At 38.3% G+C, this 19,997-nt stretch overlaps 1 protein-coding gene across 5 annotated transcripts in view; it reads right to left on the bottom strand.

Annotated features, from left to right (window-relative positions):
- The window catches only part of LOC140501449 (transducin-like enhancer protein 4), a 154,247-nt gene that overhangs the window by 68,930 nt on the left and 65,320 nt on the right, over positions 1-19,997 (bottom strand). For 3 of the 5 annotated variants that reach the window (XR_011966187.1, XR_011966191.1, XM_072605068.1), the window contains 2 exons: positions 10,626-10,830; positions 9,242-9,258 (listed from right to left, as the gene is read on the bottom strand). Coding sequence is in view for 1 of the 5 variants with exons in the window: in XM_072605068.1 (XP_072461169.1) it covers positions 9,242-9,258; positions 10,626-10,830 (222 nt within the window). In the remaining 4 variants the exon portion in view is untranslated. The remainder of the gene's footprint in view (positions 1-9,241; positions 9,259-10,625; positions 10,831-19,997) is intronic. The other 2 variants (XR_011966188.1, XR_011966192.1) reach the window with 1 other exon arrangement.

Here is a 19,997-nt window from a genome sequence, read left to right as displayed (position 1 = left end):
TTCAGTAAGAGGAACAGAAACTTAGACTGAGATTCAAACGTGCTTTTTGTTGTAGTGGCTCAAACCTGATTGCCCTCTAAATTCCGATTCAATATTAGGACCAAATGAGGCACCTGTGAGTCACTAACAAAGATGGTTTACTTTGCCCAAACACAGCAAAGATATATAGCCAGAATACCATGGTACCTAAGCTTCTCTGGCTTTGGAGCCCCACCTTGTCTCCACATCTGCTAAGTCTACCATCGGCATATGATGACTCTCTTGGTCTCAGGTACCCAGCAATCTGAGCGGCTCCAAATATACATGGTGTGGACCTTTTATGTCCCCAGTTCAGGAAATCCTATCCATTAGACAATCAATAAATACTTATTAAGCACCTACTACAGGCCAGGGACTGTGCTAAGTGCTACAGACAAAAATAAAAGAAAGGAAAAAGACAGCCCTATTCTCAAAGAGACTCTAATTGAGGGAAAGGGAACAATTCCAACATACTAACATATACAAAGTTACATACATGATAAATAAGAAATAATTAGTAGAGGGAAAGCACAAGAATTAAAAAGGATGGCAGAAGACTTCCAGTAAAATTTTTAAAAGGGGGAAGGAGATTGTAATTGGGGTTTAAAGGAAGCCAGGGAGATCAGCAGGCAGAGAGCAGGAGGGAAAGTGTTCCAAGCATGAGGGACAGCCAGAGAAAATGTCTAGAGCTTAGGGGAGAGTCTTGTCTGTAGAACAGCCAGGAGGCCAGTGTCACTGGATCAAAGAGTACCTGTCAGGTAGTAAAGGGGAAGAAGACAGAATTGTAGGAGGGTGCTAAGTTATAAAGGACTCAACACCTAACAGAGCATTTTGTATCTGGTCCTGGAGATAAGAGGGAGACGCTGGAGTTTATTAAGTAAGGGTGCTGGTGGTTGCAGTGGTAGTGGGGGTGCATGGGTGACATGGTCAGATCTATACTTTAGGAAAATCACTCTCGGGGCTAAGCAGAGGAGTGGGGAGAGACTTGAGACAAGCAGACCCAACAGAAGGCTACTCTAGTAGTCCGGACATGAGGTGATGAGGCCGAGAGCTGCCCTAGTGCTCAAGCAGTATCAGAGGAGATTAGGGGGTATATATGAGGGATATTGCAAAGATGAAAACAACAGGCCTTGGCAACAGATTGGATAGGGGGGAGTGAGAGAGAGTGAGGAGGAATCCAGGATGACACTTAGGTTGTGAACCTGAGAGACTGGGAGGATGATGCTGTCCTCTTCAGTGAAAGGGAAGGTAGTTGGGTGAGGGTGATGGAGGGTGTCAATAGAATGAGTTCTGTTTTGCGCATACTGAGTTTAAGATGTCTCCCGGATGTCCAGCGTGAAAAGTTTGAAAGGTAACTGCAAATGAAAGACTGGAGGTCAGTAGGGAAACTGGAACAGGAAAGGCAGATTTGAGAATCATGAGCCTAGACATGGCCATTAAGTCCATGGGAGCTGAGGAGCTCAACAAGTAAAGTAGTCTATATAGAGGGGCAGGAGAAGAGGTCCGTGAACAGAAACCCAAGGTAAGGGCATCTATGGTTGGGGGGTATAATCTGAATCAAAGAACCTCAAGTCAGGTGGGGAGATGGATTGGGGAAGAGGGGGGGAATAAGTCAGGGGAAATGCTGGTCATACTGTACTTTTATACCTAATAGGAAAACTCAATAAAAATGCATTATTTTAATTTTGCTTCATTTATGACTATTTCTAAGAAGATGTTGCATTATAGACAGGGAGTCCTGCCTCTGAGACCACAGGGAAATTAAAGAACCTCTCAGTGCCCCAGGGAACTCTCAGACTGAGATTATAGAGAAGCTCCCCAGAGCTAGTTTTCACATCAGAAGCAGAAGATCTGTGGGTATACACCTGTGAAATAAACAGCTTATGCAAAACCTTCCATTTGTTCTAATGTCTACTTTAAAATGCTAAATAAGGTCTAATTATAAGCAGTGTGTTCTAAATGGAATCACTGACTATATCCTCTACAGGTTAAGCCTAACTGATTTATGTGAAGAGATTTGGGGTTCTTATGTTACAGTTAGCCCAAACCTACAGAAGACACACAACAAGTTTCAACAGGCTTCATAAAAACGTAAAAGACACAGAGAGAGTTGAGTGGCAAAAATGGACTTTAAAATTAGTAACTCTAATAAGAATATAATTACATATAATATATAAAAGTATCATTATATACAATAATAACTACAGGACCACGATTTAGATAGAAAGAACCTCAGAATAGACCCTTGAGATGAGCATTATACATTAAAGGTACATCATACACAGATTCTTCTCTGCCATCACACATTTTATCTTCCACCTCACCATCCTTCCAATGTCTCCTTCTTTCCTGTCCATTTCTCAGGCCTTCCAGAGGTACCCAAAGGCACTCCTTTAATCCTACTGGTAATGGTATGGACATAGGATATGGCTCCACTCCCTCCCCAAGTAGAATTCTGCTATTCCTCATTCAATCCCTGTGTAAATAAAAGTCTAGATCAAGATTTTAAACTGCAAGACAACAAAAATGACCTCAGTGAAAATGATTATTTTGCCGAAAGTTAGATTTTCAGTAAGGAAAGAAGAAATCCCGAAATATAAATGCAATCCATTTCAAGAATTTGAATGAAGTCACATGAAAATGTTCTATGAGAATACCTAATCTAAAGGGAAGAGGAGTTTGCACACTTAAGAACCCAAATTAAAATTAAGAAGGCGGAAGTACAGAAATGTCCATGGTGCTATCATGCAGAATAGCAGGAAGGGCCCATTTTACTTGTGGCCACAACACTCTTACTCTCAGACAGTCAACAGGTGTCTGAGATTAGTTGGCTAACAAAGGAGTTAAATAATGAAATTCCTGATGTGGAAGATAAAAGGGTGAAAAGACAACCAAGAAAATAAAATCAATTACTAAAAACTATTTGTGTGTATGTACGTAAAGAAAGAGAAAGGGAGAGGGAGAGAAGAGGAGGAAGGCGGAGAGAAGAGGAGGAAGGCGGAGAGAAGAGGAGGAAGGCGGAGAGAAGAGGAACCCATATGTACATACATGTGTGACATATATATTTAAATATATATAAGGAGTCAAGACGATATACATGTGGTGTATAAATATAGATATGCACTTAGCTAATATATATTTATTTCTACTTGTGTATGCACATATTTTATTTATCCACACTAATATTAATTAAAAATTAGGCCAGTCACTATAGTCACTATTTATTTTAGAAGATGCATAAAGCGTTGAAGAGCTGCCTAATAACTAGAAAAATAGAAACTGGTGCCTAGCTTTTTAAAAACAAAGAAAAAAGGTATTTCCCTGGAAATGACCAATCTGTTAGTTTAAGTGAGGCGGGGGTGGGGGTGGGGATCTAAAGTAATTCATTTAAACTAATCACTTATAAATACCTTGAGAGCTAAGAATGGGTCAATAAAATATTACTACCATAAAAAATGAGTTCTAAGAGACCAAGACCTTCTACCCCCATTACAGAATGATGGACTTCAAAGCAGTAATTAGTATCTAACTGTGTACGAAGAAAGGTGGGCCTTGGAGTGAGTTAGACCTGGGTTCAAATCCTTCAAGGGACTTCTGGCTGCAACACTCTTACTCTCAGACAGTCTAAAGGCTCTCTCAGCTTGGGTGTATCTCTATTTGAATCGTCCTTCGTCTTCTGCAGGCTCACCCACTGCTTCTCCTGTCCTAATCCTCTGTTTCCACTGTTGTCAAACCACTGTTTTCATTTACTTCTCTCCTCTCTTACACCCTTGGATTCTACTTTCATGCCATTCTTTTCTCAATCTATACTAATCCAAATTTAATTACTCCTCCCTCATTCTACTGCAACAACCCCAAATGGCCAAAAAAAAAAAGAGAGAGAGAGAAGAGAGGGGAAGAGAGAGTGAGAGAAAGAAAAAGAAGGGGGACAGTTGGGAACCCATCTTATCCTCTCATATACCACTTTATTCCCTCTTTCTTGCCCACTCCCTTACCTGCCTTTGCCATTTCCTCTTAGAAACAAGACTGATAAAGAAGAATGAAAATTTAAAGGACATGTACAAACTACTTGGCTGAGTTTACAAAGACCTATTTTCATTTTATATACAGGAAAAATGGTAGAAAGCATGACTAAGAAATCCCAGAACCTTCTGTCCTAGACCATCAGGCTATTTCTTGAAGCTGTGGATAGATGCTTCCCGAAATCGTTATTTTTCAACGATCTTCTAGGAAGAAACTTCCTGGGACTCCACACCTTAATCTTCCACCTCTCCTCTGTGGCCCCTCCAAAAAACTCCTCACAATAACCACAACAGAAACAAAATTTAGCAAAAGACTGAAAAATAGGCAATTCTCCAAAGTAATCCAAATTTTAACTCCAACATCACTTGAAGTAGCCATTCTCTATCAAACAAATGTGGATTACAACATACACTTCAACTTAGTCCTGCCCTTCAGGATAAATCTATACTTCTAAGAGAGTTCAATCTGGAAGGAGAGGGAGCAAAGAAAACAATCTTTTCTTGTCTTCGTAATTCATATAAAGTAAACGCAAAAATTCCAAAACTCTGACTCAAGCTTTACTTTGAGTGAATAGTAACTGCTTTTTTAAAAGTCTAAATTTTAATCATCGAGAAAAAGCCCAAATGTTACCATTCTATATATTAATGTTCACACATCTGGTAGATATCCCCTCACATACATACACACTTTAAAAGAAAAGGGCATAAATTCAGAGAGTACTTTTTTTTTTACATGAATGCTATTAACATACAACTCACCCAACATGTCACAGGTCATATATTTCCAAAGTCACTGTGCCTGTCTGGGTCTTGGTTTCTTTATCTATGAAATGAGGACAGTGACCAACAACCTTTACAACCCTAAAATCCTACTTCAGAGATTCTGCGACACTGTGGTAGTTCGATCTCATGGTTCTCCCTCATTTATTTTTGCTGAAATTATATAGACATCTATGTACGGAACAGATTCCCCAGCTAGATTTCATTTATGGCCTGGTCTCTTATATATTCAACTAAGCTGGGTGGGACAGTGGATAGATCGCCAGCTGTGGAGTTAGACTCGTTTCACTGAGTTCAAATCTGGCCTCAGATATTTATCAGTTGTGTGACCCTGGGCAAGTCACTTAACTCTGTTTGCCTCACTTTCTTCATCTGTATAATAAGCTGGAGAAGGAAATGGAAAGCACTCCAGTGTTTTGACGAAGAAAACCCCAGTGTCACAAAGAGTCAGACATGAATGTAAATGAATGAACAACTTCCACTTAGAAAGGTAAGGATATGAAGGTTCTGAAGTTATTAGGATGGCTATATGCTTCCCCAGAGAAATAATCTTTTTCTATTATTTCTCAATAATTGTCTAAGAAGAAAATTCCTTGAAATTTCTCTCCCCTCAAAATTAGCTAGATGACCAGTATTATTTTAGAAGTTACCCTGTCCAAAAGGAGTAAAGGTCTCTGAGCATCTGAACTTTTATGCGGTATTCATTCCATGCTGGGGGGTTATGGGCCCCTGACAGTAACAGTTTGTGTCCCTGACAATAGTCTGTCTTACTGCCTTTGATAAAAAGGCACAAAAGTCTTTGCTCTTGTCTCTTGACTATGTCAGCTATGAGAAAAAGTTTTGTCTCATATTCTAAAATTGTTACCAAAGTAACAAAAACCAAGAGACCCTCACTGTCTTTCAAGATCAGTAGCATCTTTTTTCCATCCAGGTACTGCATGATACCCAGCCTGAAGTTTCAGTACCTCCATTCAACACCATTATGTGAGATTATTACCTTCTAGAAACTGGGGGCTCTTGCTCTTTGCCCTGCCCTCATCTCCTAAGACCTTGGAAAACCAAAAGTCCAAAAACAGAGTAGAAGAGAGTAGGTACTTCCTTCATCACTTCCAACAGTGTTTTTGCCTCACAGCCTCTCTGAAAAGAATGTGTCCTAATCCCAATAGCATGGTGAAAATCAATGAGGTTCCATACATTAAAAGGTTAGGAACTACGGCTCTCCAATGCAGTTTACACCTGTAGGAACCACAAAGTGACTTCTTTTAAGTATTTTGGGGGAGCTGGAGGAGGGAAGGCCTACATTCACGACTGGGGAACTTGAAACCTTCTGGGTCCTTGGTTGCGGCCTTCTGACTGGGCCCAAGTTTTACAGAACAAATCTTTTTATTAAGGTGATAGGTTCTGTGAGGTTTGAATTCAGTCAAAAAGGTCTGCAACTGAGAATCTAGATGGCCACCTGTAGCCTTGAAGCTGCAGTTTCCCCACCCCAGGCCTAGATTGATGGACAGCTTCTGTCTCAGAACAAGGGGTTAAATCTTGGTCACCCATCATGATGAAGAATGGCGCCATGAACCCTAGAGGTCTAACTCTCTCCACCCAAACCCTCACCACAGTGAACACATACCCCTCCTGTGTCTTACAGCCCCCACAGTGGTGCTCCTAGAGTTGGGCTATTGTTTGCAGGCTCTATCCTGGGGATCAAATTTAGGTTACAGCACCCTTCCGGGATTCAAGGGGGCTTTCAGGACTACATAACTCAAGGTAAGAAATGGGCACAGAAAGTTATATAAAAGAGATTGATAAAAAGCAACTGGCCAACACACACGACCGATTATATTTGGTTTAATAACTATGTAACTTTCACGAAGAAAAAAGAGGAAAAAAAACCAAACTAGAATGCAAGTAAATTTCTTTTTTTCTTTACTTTATACCAATAGAAAAAGCACCTTAATTACCTGAATTTTACAGTATGTCTACATTTACATTTTATGAGCTATTCTGAAATCTGCCCTGTTTAATAATCTGTGTCGTCAGGAAAACACTTTAAAGTGTCTCTCACAATTAAACCCATCCACAACCTTATATAAATCAAAATTTTGCTACCATATCAAAATGTTACACTGGGACTGTATAACATTGCCCACATCCTCATTACATGCTACACTAATTACTACCAGCAGATTCAGAATTTTCTGCACATTAGAGGCTTTTAGAGGAGCTATAAAAAATTTCAGGCACCATTAATTTAAATTTGTATTGAAATTTCCTTTTGACAGATGGCCAAAAATTACTTATTATTTAGAGTACCAGAGCTGCCTGTTTGCACATTAGAAGAGGAAAGGGAAAAATTAAAAGCAAGAAGGAAATTTATGTCACGTTCATTACCTGTTAAATGTTAAGGAGCATTATCCTGCATGAATAAATTATTTCATACAAGCACACAGACTCCAGCTGCTGGCAACTGGCACGTTCTGGCTGATAAAAACCATCTCAAGTCACACTGCAGACAATCATAAAAAGCCCCTCTTAACCAGGAGCCACTTAAGGGAGGACAGATCGATAGAACAAGTGACTAACTGCTACCCTGGGCATCACTGAAAACATTTAAGGAAATTAGCAAACTATTTCACCTTGCAAAGCTGGCAGCTAGCCCTAAATGCTGACACACTCCAACTCAGGATTTGATAATAGGGTAAAAAAAATCTATTCTTAACTATCGTTCCATAATATATCAGTACAGAATCTTCGTACCTTTCTTTCCTATTTTCCCTGGCTTCTAGCTACAGAGACACTCACTCCCAGACTCACCCCCAAATGGCTATAGATTTCAAAATAGCTACTACTCCTCTTTGAGGGAATATAAAAAGTGACTGACACATACTATGTGCACTGGAGTAGAGCCATTTCTATGGCCTTCTGGGAGTGGGACAGGATAAAAGTCTGATGTTTAGTTCACTAACCTGCCTAAAGGCTATATATTTATCATATGAAAACAGGGTAGGTTTTCACCATAACTTGAGAATAATCAGACAGGAATTTTTTCAGGATCTCTTGGTTTATTCTGATTCTGTAAGCTATAAATATTTGTTACTTGATAAGCATACAGGTATGTTATATTACATATATTTTGCTCAAAAATAGTTGGGAATCTTGGTTTTAAAATCAATGAAAAAGCATTTAGTATGACATCTACTATGTACCTGGAATTGTTTGGTGACACAAAGATATAATTTTATACGTCATACCATAAACAGCTATTCCTGAGGAATTCATTACGTGAACTTTGTTTCTACAATGATAAATTATGACATTCAGATGGGTATGTAAATGTACATTTAAATTACAAATGTTTTTACAAGGTTAAAATGGTTTATAGTCAACTTTTTTTTTACATTGTTTCAGGACTTAGGAAAAAACTGAAATTTTTTTCAAGAGAATTAAATTGATGTTCAAAGTATACGTAATGAGGGGCCTGAGTAGAATATTGTGCTTTTCATGAAGACTCCTCTGAATCCTTAAATTCTTTGAGGGATAGAGGGAAGGAAGGTGGAGAGAAGTGATGAACAAGTTGAGTGACAACATCCTCATCATGACAAAGACTCAAAAAAGATTCCTCTTGGTTTCGGATAGTGTTGACCTCTCTCAAGACCCAAACAGTTTTCACATTTTGCTGATATTCTGTGCTACTATCTGTGTGTTATGTGTAAAAGTTTCAAACAATTCTCAGAATGTTCTCTTGAGATATCAAAGGGAAACATTCCCCCAAAATAAGGAAAGCCCAACATACATCTTTCCTGTTCTCTGCTTTGTCTACAAAGATCCCCTTAGATTAAATGCCTCAGATTGCCCACAATAACCCTGAAAGGCAATCATGAAGCTTTTGTATAGAACACTTCTATAATGAGAATTTTTTTAGAAATCAAACTAGTCCCCACATTATGAAAATAATGTGCACTTGCTTCCATATGTACAAATTACTTTATCAAATATTTTTGTTCATTTATAGATACTCTCTAAACGGAGGATTTTGCTATTCAACTTTTACATTGCAAGCTAACACCATAATAAGGGACCAAATACAACTCTCCAGATGTGGTACAGATTCTTATGTCCTATCTGATAAATTTGTCCTGATAGAGAAATGAATAAAAACTCACAGATCACAGCCAAGCCCTAAAATTATTCCAATGACTAAGTTTTTAAAAAGTATTATCAACTTCCAAAATATTCTCCAAACCTAAAAGATTCTCTCATTAAAATTAAAAAAAATTAATGAAGCTGTCAAAATTACTAAAATGAGAATTTTCCTCAAATTGATTTTAATACAGCTAAGCTAAACTCAACTCAACACTTTTCCTACACTGACTGTGATTGCTGATATTGTTAAAGAAATTTATTCCTCATAAGAAATGAAGTCTTACCTTTATGGAGTCTCTGTCTATGGGCAAAACAGCAGCCACCAGAGAGAACAAGGGATGGGAAGAAGGAAAAAAAAGAAATGGACTCTTTAGTTTACACAAAATCATACATTTACCACACTTGATCTCTGTTAAATAATAAATTGCAGAGATGTTAACTTTGCTGTGAATTAATAATTAATACTGCTCAACCATTTATAAAGTCTAAGTCAACCTTCCTTACTTTTTCAGAATGATTAAAATTAGATATTAGTATTACTTGGTATCTCCACAGAACTTTCTACTTATAAAATGGTTCATAATCCTTTCTGGCGTGACTATATCATTAAGGTAGGCTGATAAAAAATTTTCAGCTTTAGAATTAGGAAATCGAAGCTCAGAGTGAAGAAAATCTTTTACTCAAGGTAAAGACAGACATAAAAGCAACAACTCATATTTTTATAACACTCTAATTTTTTCCAAAAGCCTTAGTTACAAGAACCTTCTAAAGTGTTGTTGTATCCATTTTATGGATGAGGAAACTGAGGCTCTGAGAGAAATGAAATGACTTTGGCTCACAAATCACATGGATAGCAAATATCGAAGGTTGAATTTGAAGCCTAGTTCACCTGACTTCAAGTCCAGTACTCTACACACTAAGCCATGCTGCTTCAGAACCAGGTCGAGATATTATGAGCTTTTATTATAAAAAACTTTATAAAAGAAATCAAGAGAGCCACACTGCTGGTGAAGTAAAGTCCCACAATTAAACCTTTGTGGGATGTTACCAAGGAGACTTCCATCTATCTTCCTGCTATTAACTAATAAAAATGATTATAAAGCATGCCGCAAATATAAATTGCTATAAAAGTGTCTGCTAATTATAATCTATCTTCATGGGAGGTTTAAAAAAAATCTAGCACAGCATAATTGATATTTCGGCAAATTTTTTTCCATAGGGCAATGTGAAGGGAGGGGTAGGGGTGGGGGGGTCCTGTGCCTGAGTTATCACCAGTGAGGAGAACTCTATATGAGGCTCACTCCTCCAAGGCACGTCAGCCACTCATAGGTAAGAGGTAAGCTGCTGATCTGATCTTACTCATTTGGTAAGCATCTTTGTAGTTTTAAAGGTTGCCTAGACACTAAGGGGTTAAAAGACCTGTCCCAGGGTCATACAACTAGTGAAACTAATAAATTACTAATATCGGACTATCATTAATAAAAAGAAAATGAATTCCTTGCCACTGAAGGATAGATGAACTCTTTCAGAGCACAAAGGTGCCATCTTGTTAATGTACCTCCCGATAACGGGCTATGATCTAACTCAAGAACAGAGTAAATACTGGCCCCCAAAACCTACACCCAGCGTCATGGTAACTGAGCTAGACATTCCCACAAGACTTCTCACCTCTTTGGTGATCACTGTCATGGTGTTTCTTTTCATCTTTAATTGGAAGGTGAGACTGCCCACCCAGTGCACTGGAGAGAGCCAAGAGGCCAGCACTGCTGCCAATGGGTGGGATGGCAGGTGGTTGAAGACCCGATGGGTGTGGAGTGAGAGGCACCGGCAGACCATGTCCATGTGATAAATGCTGAGCCTGGAGTTGTTGCTGCTGTGAGAAATTAAACATAGATATTGAACTTGTTCCAAAAGTTGACATGGGGGGGGTAAGGCGGGGAGGTTGAAAGGGAGGAGAAAAGGAACAGGCCTAGCAGCTTACTGATAAAATCTCTAATACCCATCTGTGCAAAAATGGAGACAGAGGAAAAATAGTCAACGCTATCTTAAATATAGGTATAGGGTATCATACATACATGGTTTTGTAGGGCATAATTAGATTTTTTTAAAAAACAGAAATTAACTGAACAACTTACAGCAACCAAAGTTCAGAGAGATTTCTTTCACAAAATGTTTACATTTCATACTTAAAAACAAAACCTTGGTATCGTACATTTCTAATCAAAACATATACGTGAGTAACTATTAAAGCAGTTATATTGAACAAAAAAAAGCTGAAAATTGAGAAAATTAGTGTTAAACAGTTCTCCCAGAACCACTGCACAGCATGCAGTGAGAGTTAATTTGAAAGAGAAAACCTGAATTAACAACCCAGAAAAGGAAACTGGTTGCAGCAACCGTTTTAAGCCCTTTAAGTGTCCTCAGCGGTACTTGAGCAAATTACTAAAGAAAATCTAATGTAGCAAGGCTTGGGTCCTCCTGTAGGCTTGCTCAATAATGCTGAAATAATTGGGCACTCTGTGCACGTTTAGTGATGCTCGAATGAAAAGCGAGAGGCCTGCCCTTGTACTCGTCTCTAGCTGCTGACTCTGTGTTGTGACAGGTTTATTTGAGTGGGACTGTGATGCATGCACCAGTAACTGCGCTGACAAGAGTCTAAAGTCATTTTTACCAGTACACTGGCAACACATAGAGAAAGCCCTTGAGAGATTCGAATTGGAGTGCTTGACCTCAACCAAGGCCACATCCAGCTCTGCAATACTAACCATTGTGGGGTGGACCGTTTGTTGTTACTACTGAATGGGAAGGGGGTGGGGGAAAGGAAGAGGTAGGAGGATGTTATGTTAAATCTCTCTCTCCACATGGATCCATTCAACTTAAAAACTTATTGAACAATATTCTGTGAACAAGTGTTCAGTAGTTGTCAGATTAACTTTTTTAGTAGGTGGAGAATCGGTTATTCCTTTTTAAATAAACCACTTTTCAAGTCTGGCTTATAATAGTCAAAAAGACTTTACTACTATTTTCTCCTCCCAAACATGGACTTATAAAATAGGCTATAAAGAATCAATTCTGTAAGAACCTATTCTGGTAAGAAATGTCTTTAAATGCTCTTCTTTAGACTGAGCCAAAAAGCTGGAGAGTTTTGAGAAAAATGCTTCCTCTTCTCCCTAACCCCCATAAAAAACCCCAAAATGCAATTTTCTCCTCACAGGGATATTTCTCTGTCTATGCCCACTCTCTATCTGTATTACTTTTGACTATAAAAAGCAAAGTGCACCATTAATTATTTCCTCCTATGACTTCTTGTGTGTTTGCTGGTTATTTTAATATATGGCAATACAAAAAAAAAGGAGGGAACAACTTTAAAGGATAGATTTACTTTCAAGAAATAAGGCAATTACTCAGACACTTAAAATTTTTCCTCACTCTCTTCTACTACCACCCCAACTTACTTTTAATGTTAATTAAGCGGGTATTTCAACTAACTGAATTTTTGGTACAAATTATCTCTACAATTGTGTCAAGTATTTATATTTCATGTAGAATAAGGCAAAAAAAGTTGTATGTAGCAATCATATTTTCAAGATATATGCATTTCAAAATGCACTAATATAGCTCTTTTTCTACAGAATGAGCCCTAAAATTAAGTCTGTTATGGAACACTTCTGTCCAAACCTATCTTCAGTTGAATATCCATATGCTTGCCTCCCTTTTGCTTGAAAAGTGGAAACATAGCAAAAATTCATCATATCCTCAGACTGCTTCGCATTTTTCTCATTGTGTCAAGGGCACAAAATAATCTCATCTTTCCATGCAGCCGGGGACTTTTGAAAAGATATTCCTAGTCTATCCGTGACCAAGAGAGATCTCCTGGGATTCACACTTCAACACACCTTTCCACTTCAAAATAGTTGTCTCTACTGGAAGGCTAACACCATCTTGACCTGTGCCTTTAGAACCTATCCCTTGCTCTTCCTCCTGAAAATTCACTGCTTCATTCATCCTCTCCTCCTCCCTCTCCCCAGTTTCCCAAGCATTTAATTCAAAATTTACAATTAATCTACCTTAGGAAAGACTTAAAAGCAGCATTCCTGTATCCTGAAATAAAGCCCAGTTAATCCCAGCGTGCCTTTTCTAGCTTCCAGCATTTCTCTCCTTTTGACTGCTAAACTCTTGGGGGGAGGCAGGAGCATTCTGTTTATACTATTTTCACTGCCTATCACCCGGTTCCTTCCGAATCCCTTGCAAACTCCCCTCACTCATCAATTAAAAACTATTCTATGTCAAACTACTTCCTAATTTCCAAATCTGATGGTCTTTCTTCAGTCCTAATGCTCTTTGACTTCTCTGAACCCAAATACTAACACCTTCCTTCAATAAAGAGCTCCCTTTCCCCAGCTTCCAAAGGCATCCTACTATTTTCAATTCTTTCCTCTGACTGCAACATCAATTTTCTTCCTTACCACTCCGGAGATGACTCACCTCTCTCAGATCTCCAGCCCGAGGTCTAATCTCTGATCTCACATTCCCAAAAGACTGATAAACATTTGCCCTTGAACGTCCTTTCATCACAATCCACAAACAGTTACCAAACACCCCAAAATCAAAGCTAAATTATTATTATTAACAGACATCTATACAGCATTTTAAAGCATGCAAAGCAGTTTAGCTACATTAGCTCACTTGACCCTCAAAGACTCTTTAACTAGAAGTCACAGAATCTAAATTGCAGTTCTGCCTATGACTATGAGACCTCAGGCAAATCACTTAACCTTTCGGAGCCTCCGTTTTCTGGTCAATAAAATGAGAGGGTTTAGAATAAACAGCCCATTAAGTCCCTTCCTCTGCTAGCTCTTTAATTGTAAAAAATAATGAATTGTATAATTCTGTAAGAGGAACTGTTATGCCCATTTTACAGATGAAGAAATTAGAGCTCAGAGGTATTAAGTACTTTGTCCATAATCAAATTCTAGGAAATGTAAAAGGCAAGATTCTTTACTCCTTGATTCCAGGTCCTAGACTTTCAAAGAAGGCACTCTGGTTCTCAAATGGAACTCATCACTCCCACTACCCCAAAACCTAGCCTGTGATTACTTTTTTAATCAAAGGAAACCATGTGATAGAGTGAAATGAGTACCATATTGGGAACCCAGTAACCTAGGCTCCACTCCCCGCTTCTAATTAGCTGCACAGCCTGATCCTTGATATAAAATTTTAAAATTGGCCTAGAAGTTCTCCCTCTAAGGATTCCAGCTATTCCATCCATTCTATGAGTGCATCATCATTCTTCTGGTCATTCACTGTTTATGCATCCTTCTCTGCTCCCTCCCATGTGTATACATATATGTTTGTGTAGAATATCAGGGGTGGGGAACCTGAGGCCTCAAGGTCACATGTGGCCCTCAAGGTCCTCAAGTGTGGCCAGGTTCCCAAACCCTGTTGCAACAGACAGGAAGATTGGGGCTTACGACAGAAGAAAAGCTGCCTAATGCTTCGAACTATCCAAAAACAGTAATGGGTTAAGAAGGCAGGATTCTCCCCCTCACCAGAGCTGAATCACATCTTGGTGATGCTGCAGAAGGGGTGCCTATACAGGTATGCTGAACTAGAAAGGTAATCTCTGAGTCCCTTCTAAAACTGACTTCATGGGATTCAATTTTAATGACTTAAAATTTTATCAAATATGAATAGTTCTAAATTTTTCACATACCATTATACTAAGTTTATTGACTAAGATAATGTACTTCAAATGAGAGGGGGAAATGCCAGGAAGCAATGAAACATATGGTAGTATACTTGTGTGTGCGTTTGTATATATACATATTTTCAGATTTATACATGCCCAAGTGTATGTGCACACATACACTCATTCCATTTCCATTTCTATACATATATACTGTTGTTGTTCAGTCCAACTCTTCAGGACCCGACATTTGGGATTTTCTTGGCAAAAATACTGTAGTAGTTTTCGATTGTCTTCTCTAGCTCTTTTTACAGATGAGGAAACTGAGGCAAACATGGTTAAGTGACTTGCCCAGGGTCACACAGCTACTAAGTGTCTGAAGCTGCATGTGAACTCAGGTCTCAGAGGAGTCCAGATCTAGTGTTCTACTCACTGCACCACCTAGCTGCCCTATACATACACACATTCATATATACCCCTACTTCACAAGATGATTTTGAAAATGGAGCTTCGCAAATCTCAGAAACTTTGTTATTAATAGGTTTTTGTTTTTAAAATCTTAATTATGATATGTAATATTTGCTGTATGTGAGAACCAAGCCATCCCCCTAAAGTCAACTATTTTGAGTATTGCCCCCAAAATCCCTAGAAAATAAAGTAGATAATTATTATATGAAGTTTAAGTTTCATGAAATTTTTTCTATAATATGGAGATAGCTCATAGTAATTCAAAGCTATAGAATAAAAGCAAATTGACAGCTTTTAAGTCAGGTATATTTAACATCTTAACATCAATAAAACAAAATATGCTACAATTTTACAGACATGTTAAAAGTCATGAATGTCACCCCTAGATATTTTCGCCTTGCAACATACAGTGGCATATATAATATTTACAACAAATGACTAATTCCTGATAGTTCATACAGTTGGTTAAAAGACACCTTTTGCAGAGATGACATATTGCTAACTGGCATATAAAAGCAGCTAACCATATACCCAAACCCTATTTTTTAAAAGAATTTAGAGTGATCAATCTGAAAACATTCAAAAACAAATCCAGTAAAAAAAAAAAAAAAGACAAAAGAGTTAACATTGAGTAACACAAGGATAAACCACAAATCCAGATACCCCACAAAGAATGCCATCCACTCCAAGACTCCATGCAAAATAGTATAGACATTTTGGGACCAGGCCAACGAGGGCATCTGTTTTGTTTGACTATTTTTCTTTTCTAGAGAGGAAAAATTAAAGTGCTTAATAATTAAAAGAAATTAATTTAAAAATAAAAAAATAACATGAACAAAGAAAACATTTTAAGAGCTTCCTACTCAAAAGTGTTCCACTTTCTCCAAGATGTTTTACAATCAGCTTTGAATCAGAACTGCTCACAGCTTTCCCCCAGACAGATGTGAAAGCCCAAGGTCATTATCCTGATAGCCTTAACATTCTCCTCTAACCTACAGCTCTTTCAAGTGTTCATTACAGACCAATGAACCTTCAGGGGTCTACTACTTTATCAAATCTGTACCCTTTACACACAAGAAATGTAAAACTTACAATATTTTATGGAGAAAAGATATACATATAAGTAGAACATAGTAACTCAAAAGGCAAGTAAGATCATTTAAGATAAAACAGCCCCCAGGATAATTGTAAACAAGAACATTGGGGACAGAGGGGAAAGAAGAAATAGACGGTGAAAGGGAAGAAATTGGAGCGAAGAGGGAAGAGGTATAAAAAGTACAATGAAGGACTTATGGACATGGTCTATTTCAATTACCAAAAAGAAAAACAAATTGAATGATAAGAAAAATAAGCTCAAACAATCATAAGGGATGGAGGTTTTTGTCTACGAAAGTACTTATCATGAATGAGAATTTCTTCTTCGGTGTCAGACACAGGGCTGCCTAAGCCAACTGGCACAATTACCAGCCTTGTCGTTTCTTCTTCAGATGAATAATTTCATTAAACTCTTCTGCCCTAAACCACACTACCAAAAAACTCCTTTTCTTTTTTTTCTTATAATCTCTATGTGCTATTTAGTCAGCTAAGTAATGTCAAAACAGACTGTGCTAAATAAAATGTACAACAGGCACACAATTAAAATGATTAATCTAATACTGATAAAATAGTTGGTAATTATTTTTTGAAAGTCCAGTACAGTGAAGTTAAAGATGGCAGACAGATGGTTGGCAGCAAACCTCACTGAAAACCTCTCACTGGATTCCCTTTTAACTAAGAATTATTTTCTTGAAGCTGTTTCAAGTTTGAGAAAAAGGGCAAAAAAAATACTACAAATGATGTCTTTTGAGATGTTGGATTTGCATCACCAAGAAACGTCAATGAGTGGTGCAGTGGAGACAACCATTTGGAAACAGAGGACCTGAGTTCGAATGATGGCTCTGATGTTTACTACCTGCGTGATCTCTGATCAGTTGCTTAACTCCTCTAGAAGTTTTTCTTAACTATGACATATTAATTTGGGGGATTGGACTCCGTGACCTTTAGAGTTCTAAATCTAGAAGCCTACAAAGAAATGGAGGAAACTGAAGCCTATATAGGGCGAAATGGAATTGAAATGTTCTACCAAATGCCACCCAGCTAAGCTTTCACAATGGCAACAAGGGTAAAAAAAAATACAAATGCATGCAAAAAAGGCTACAGTTTTTCAGAGGTTCAGAAAATACAATAAAAAAAAATTTTAATTCTACCAATTCAGAATCTGTAGCAATATGATCTGGATATTCAAAGTTTACCTTTGCCATATATAATACAAACATACATACACCCACATATAAAGGGTTTCCCAAGTAAAAGTATAAATTAATTCTGAAGAGCTTATTTATTGTACTTAGCATATTTTAAAGGACTCTGACACCTTAATTTTGTTGTGAGAATAAGTACTGCTAATTATGAACAATTTATATTTATGAATAATCACTCTAATGATCAGATAACAGATTTTTTTTTAAATCACATACAGATTTATAAGTGGGAATGTATGTTCAATTATTCTGTTTTCCCTTTCAGTAACTAGTATCTTCCATTATAAAGAAATTCAACATGTTTAATTTTTAACAATATGATTAATTTCATGCAGATCTTAGCCAAGTTCCCTACAACCAACCAATCAATTTCATTAAACACCTACACCAGGCACTATACTAAGTGCATAGATACACAAAGAAGGAAAAGACAGTCACTGCCCTTAGGAATTTAAATGTAATGGAGGAGACCATGCCAACAAAGCAAGCTGTTCACAATAAAAAGGAAATAAAGGCATTGGAAAGGGATTGGAGAAGGCTTCCTTGTAAAATACGGAGTTTTAGTTGAGAGTTAAAGAAAGCAAGGGAGGTCACCAAGCCAAGAGGAAGAGGGAGAACATTCTAGGTATGGGAGACAGAGAAAATGCCAGGAGTCAGGAAATGAAGTATCTTGTTCACTGACCTGCTTTGATGAAAGCATACATGTAAGGAGTAAGGTGTGAGAAGACTGGAAAGAAAGGAGAAGACTAGATTATGAAGGGCTTTGAATGCCAAACAGAGCATTCTGTATTTAATTCTGGAGGGAACAGGGAGCCACTGAAGATTAATGGGGTGGGAGAATGGAGAGACAAGATCAACAGGACCCGCCCTTTAGGAAGTTCACTTCTAGTGGCTGAATGGATAACGGACAGTGGGGAGGGACCTGAGGCAGACCCCAAGCAGGCTCTTGTAATAGTCCAGGTGTAGTGATGAGGGCCTGCACCAAAGTGGTGATAGTGTCAAAGAGAAGACAGATGTATCAAAGATGAAATCGACGGGCCTTGACAAGAGATTGAATGCAAGAGGTACAGACAGTAAGGAGTACAGGATGAGGGACTTGGAAGATGGCGTTTCCCTCTACAATAATATGGAAGGGCAGGCGGGGTTTAAGTGGAAGAAGAAATGAGCTCTGGTTTGAATGTATTGAGCTAAGATGTCTACTGGACATCCAATTCAAGCCATCTGAAAGGTAGGTGGAGATGTGAGCCATTCCAGAAGGGCCTTGTGCCTAAATTGTGCCAGCTGTATCCACTGCTTCCCCCAATCCCAGTTACAGCATAATGATAATATCAATTCTGTCACTGTTCCTAGAAAGGGCATATTGACCTATTTCGTTTTGGCCCCATTACCATTCCCCTGACTTTCCAGATGGGAGCTGCCCTTCCTAGGACACCACGCTGTGCCTATGGATGATGTCTACCCCATTACAATGTAGGCTCTTGTGTACACTGATTGCCTTTGCTTTTCTATTTAACCTCCAGGTCTTCGCACAATTTTTGGCACGTAGTGATCATTTAATAAACGGTTTTTTAAATAAAAAAAAAAAAAAAACCAACCAACAACTTTCAGTGGTTCCTTCTACCTATCAAACATAATGCAAATTCCTTAGCCTAGCACTGAAGGACATCTACAACCAGGCTCTAAATTACCTTTCTACAGTCTTTCTGACTTGCTCCATGAACCAGGCATTCAAGCCCAATTCCTTACCTTATCTGACTCATGCCCCATCACATTCTACACATTCTATTGAATATATGGAATATACTCAATAGTGAACAAGCATTTATGAAGCTTAAAAGCCACCTTTTTCTTGGTCTTCCACGCTGCTGGGAACCTTCTCCTCTGAGACTATCTCAGCCCATAACATGTCCCCTCTTAGTTACTGATGTATCATCTTCTCCATTAGGTGACCTCCCTAAGGAGGGGACCTCTCCTGAGGGACTGAGTAGACTAGACATTTTTGTACTTTACCCCTCACACCTCATATGTCTGTGGTAGAACGTCACAGGCTATCTAAGTGAGCCATGTAAGTGTGTTATCTATACTAGTCCAAACAAACAGACACAAGTCCTCAGCTTTGGAAGCACCAAACTACGAAGAAGTAAAAGAGGTTTGTGGCTTCGACAAAGATTAGGCCACAGACATTTCTGGGGTCTAATTTTGACATTCTGTAATTCTATGAATGAACGGGATCGTCACTAGAAATGATCTGTTAAAGATTATCTCAGATTACTATGTATACAGTAGGGGAAAAAACTTGTCTTACCCAAATAAATGTGAGCTTCAAGAACAGAGCTTGTTTCTTCTTGTTTGTTTTTGCATCCCAAGCACCTGGCACTTACTAATATGATTACTAAATGCCTGTCGGATGCCTTAACTTAATAAAACTATATTTTTTAATCAGTACACTCAATTCACTTTTCACAAATTCTGACTGGCTTTGTCCCTCTGGTCTCAGAGCTAAAAGGGACCTACCTTAGTGCACCATTTTCACAGATTCACAATCTTAGAGTTGTCAGACCTCAAAGATTGACTGGCCCAATCATG

Source organism: Notamacropus eugenii, chromosome 1, assembly GCF_028372415.1.
Source record: "Notamacropus eugenii isolate mMacEug1 chromosome 1, mMacEug1.pri_v2, whole genome shotgun sequence".
Lineage (NCBI taxonomy): Eukaryota > Metazoa > Chordata > Mammalia > Diprotodontia > Macropodidae > Notamacropus > Notamacropus eugenii.
Note: the sequence above shows the minus strand (reverse complement) of the source record. Positions and strands in the feature narration are given on the sequence as shown.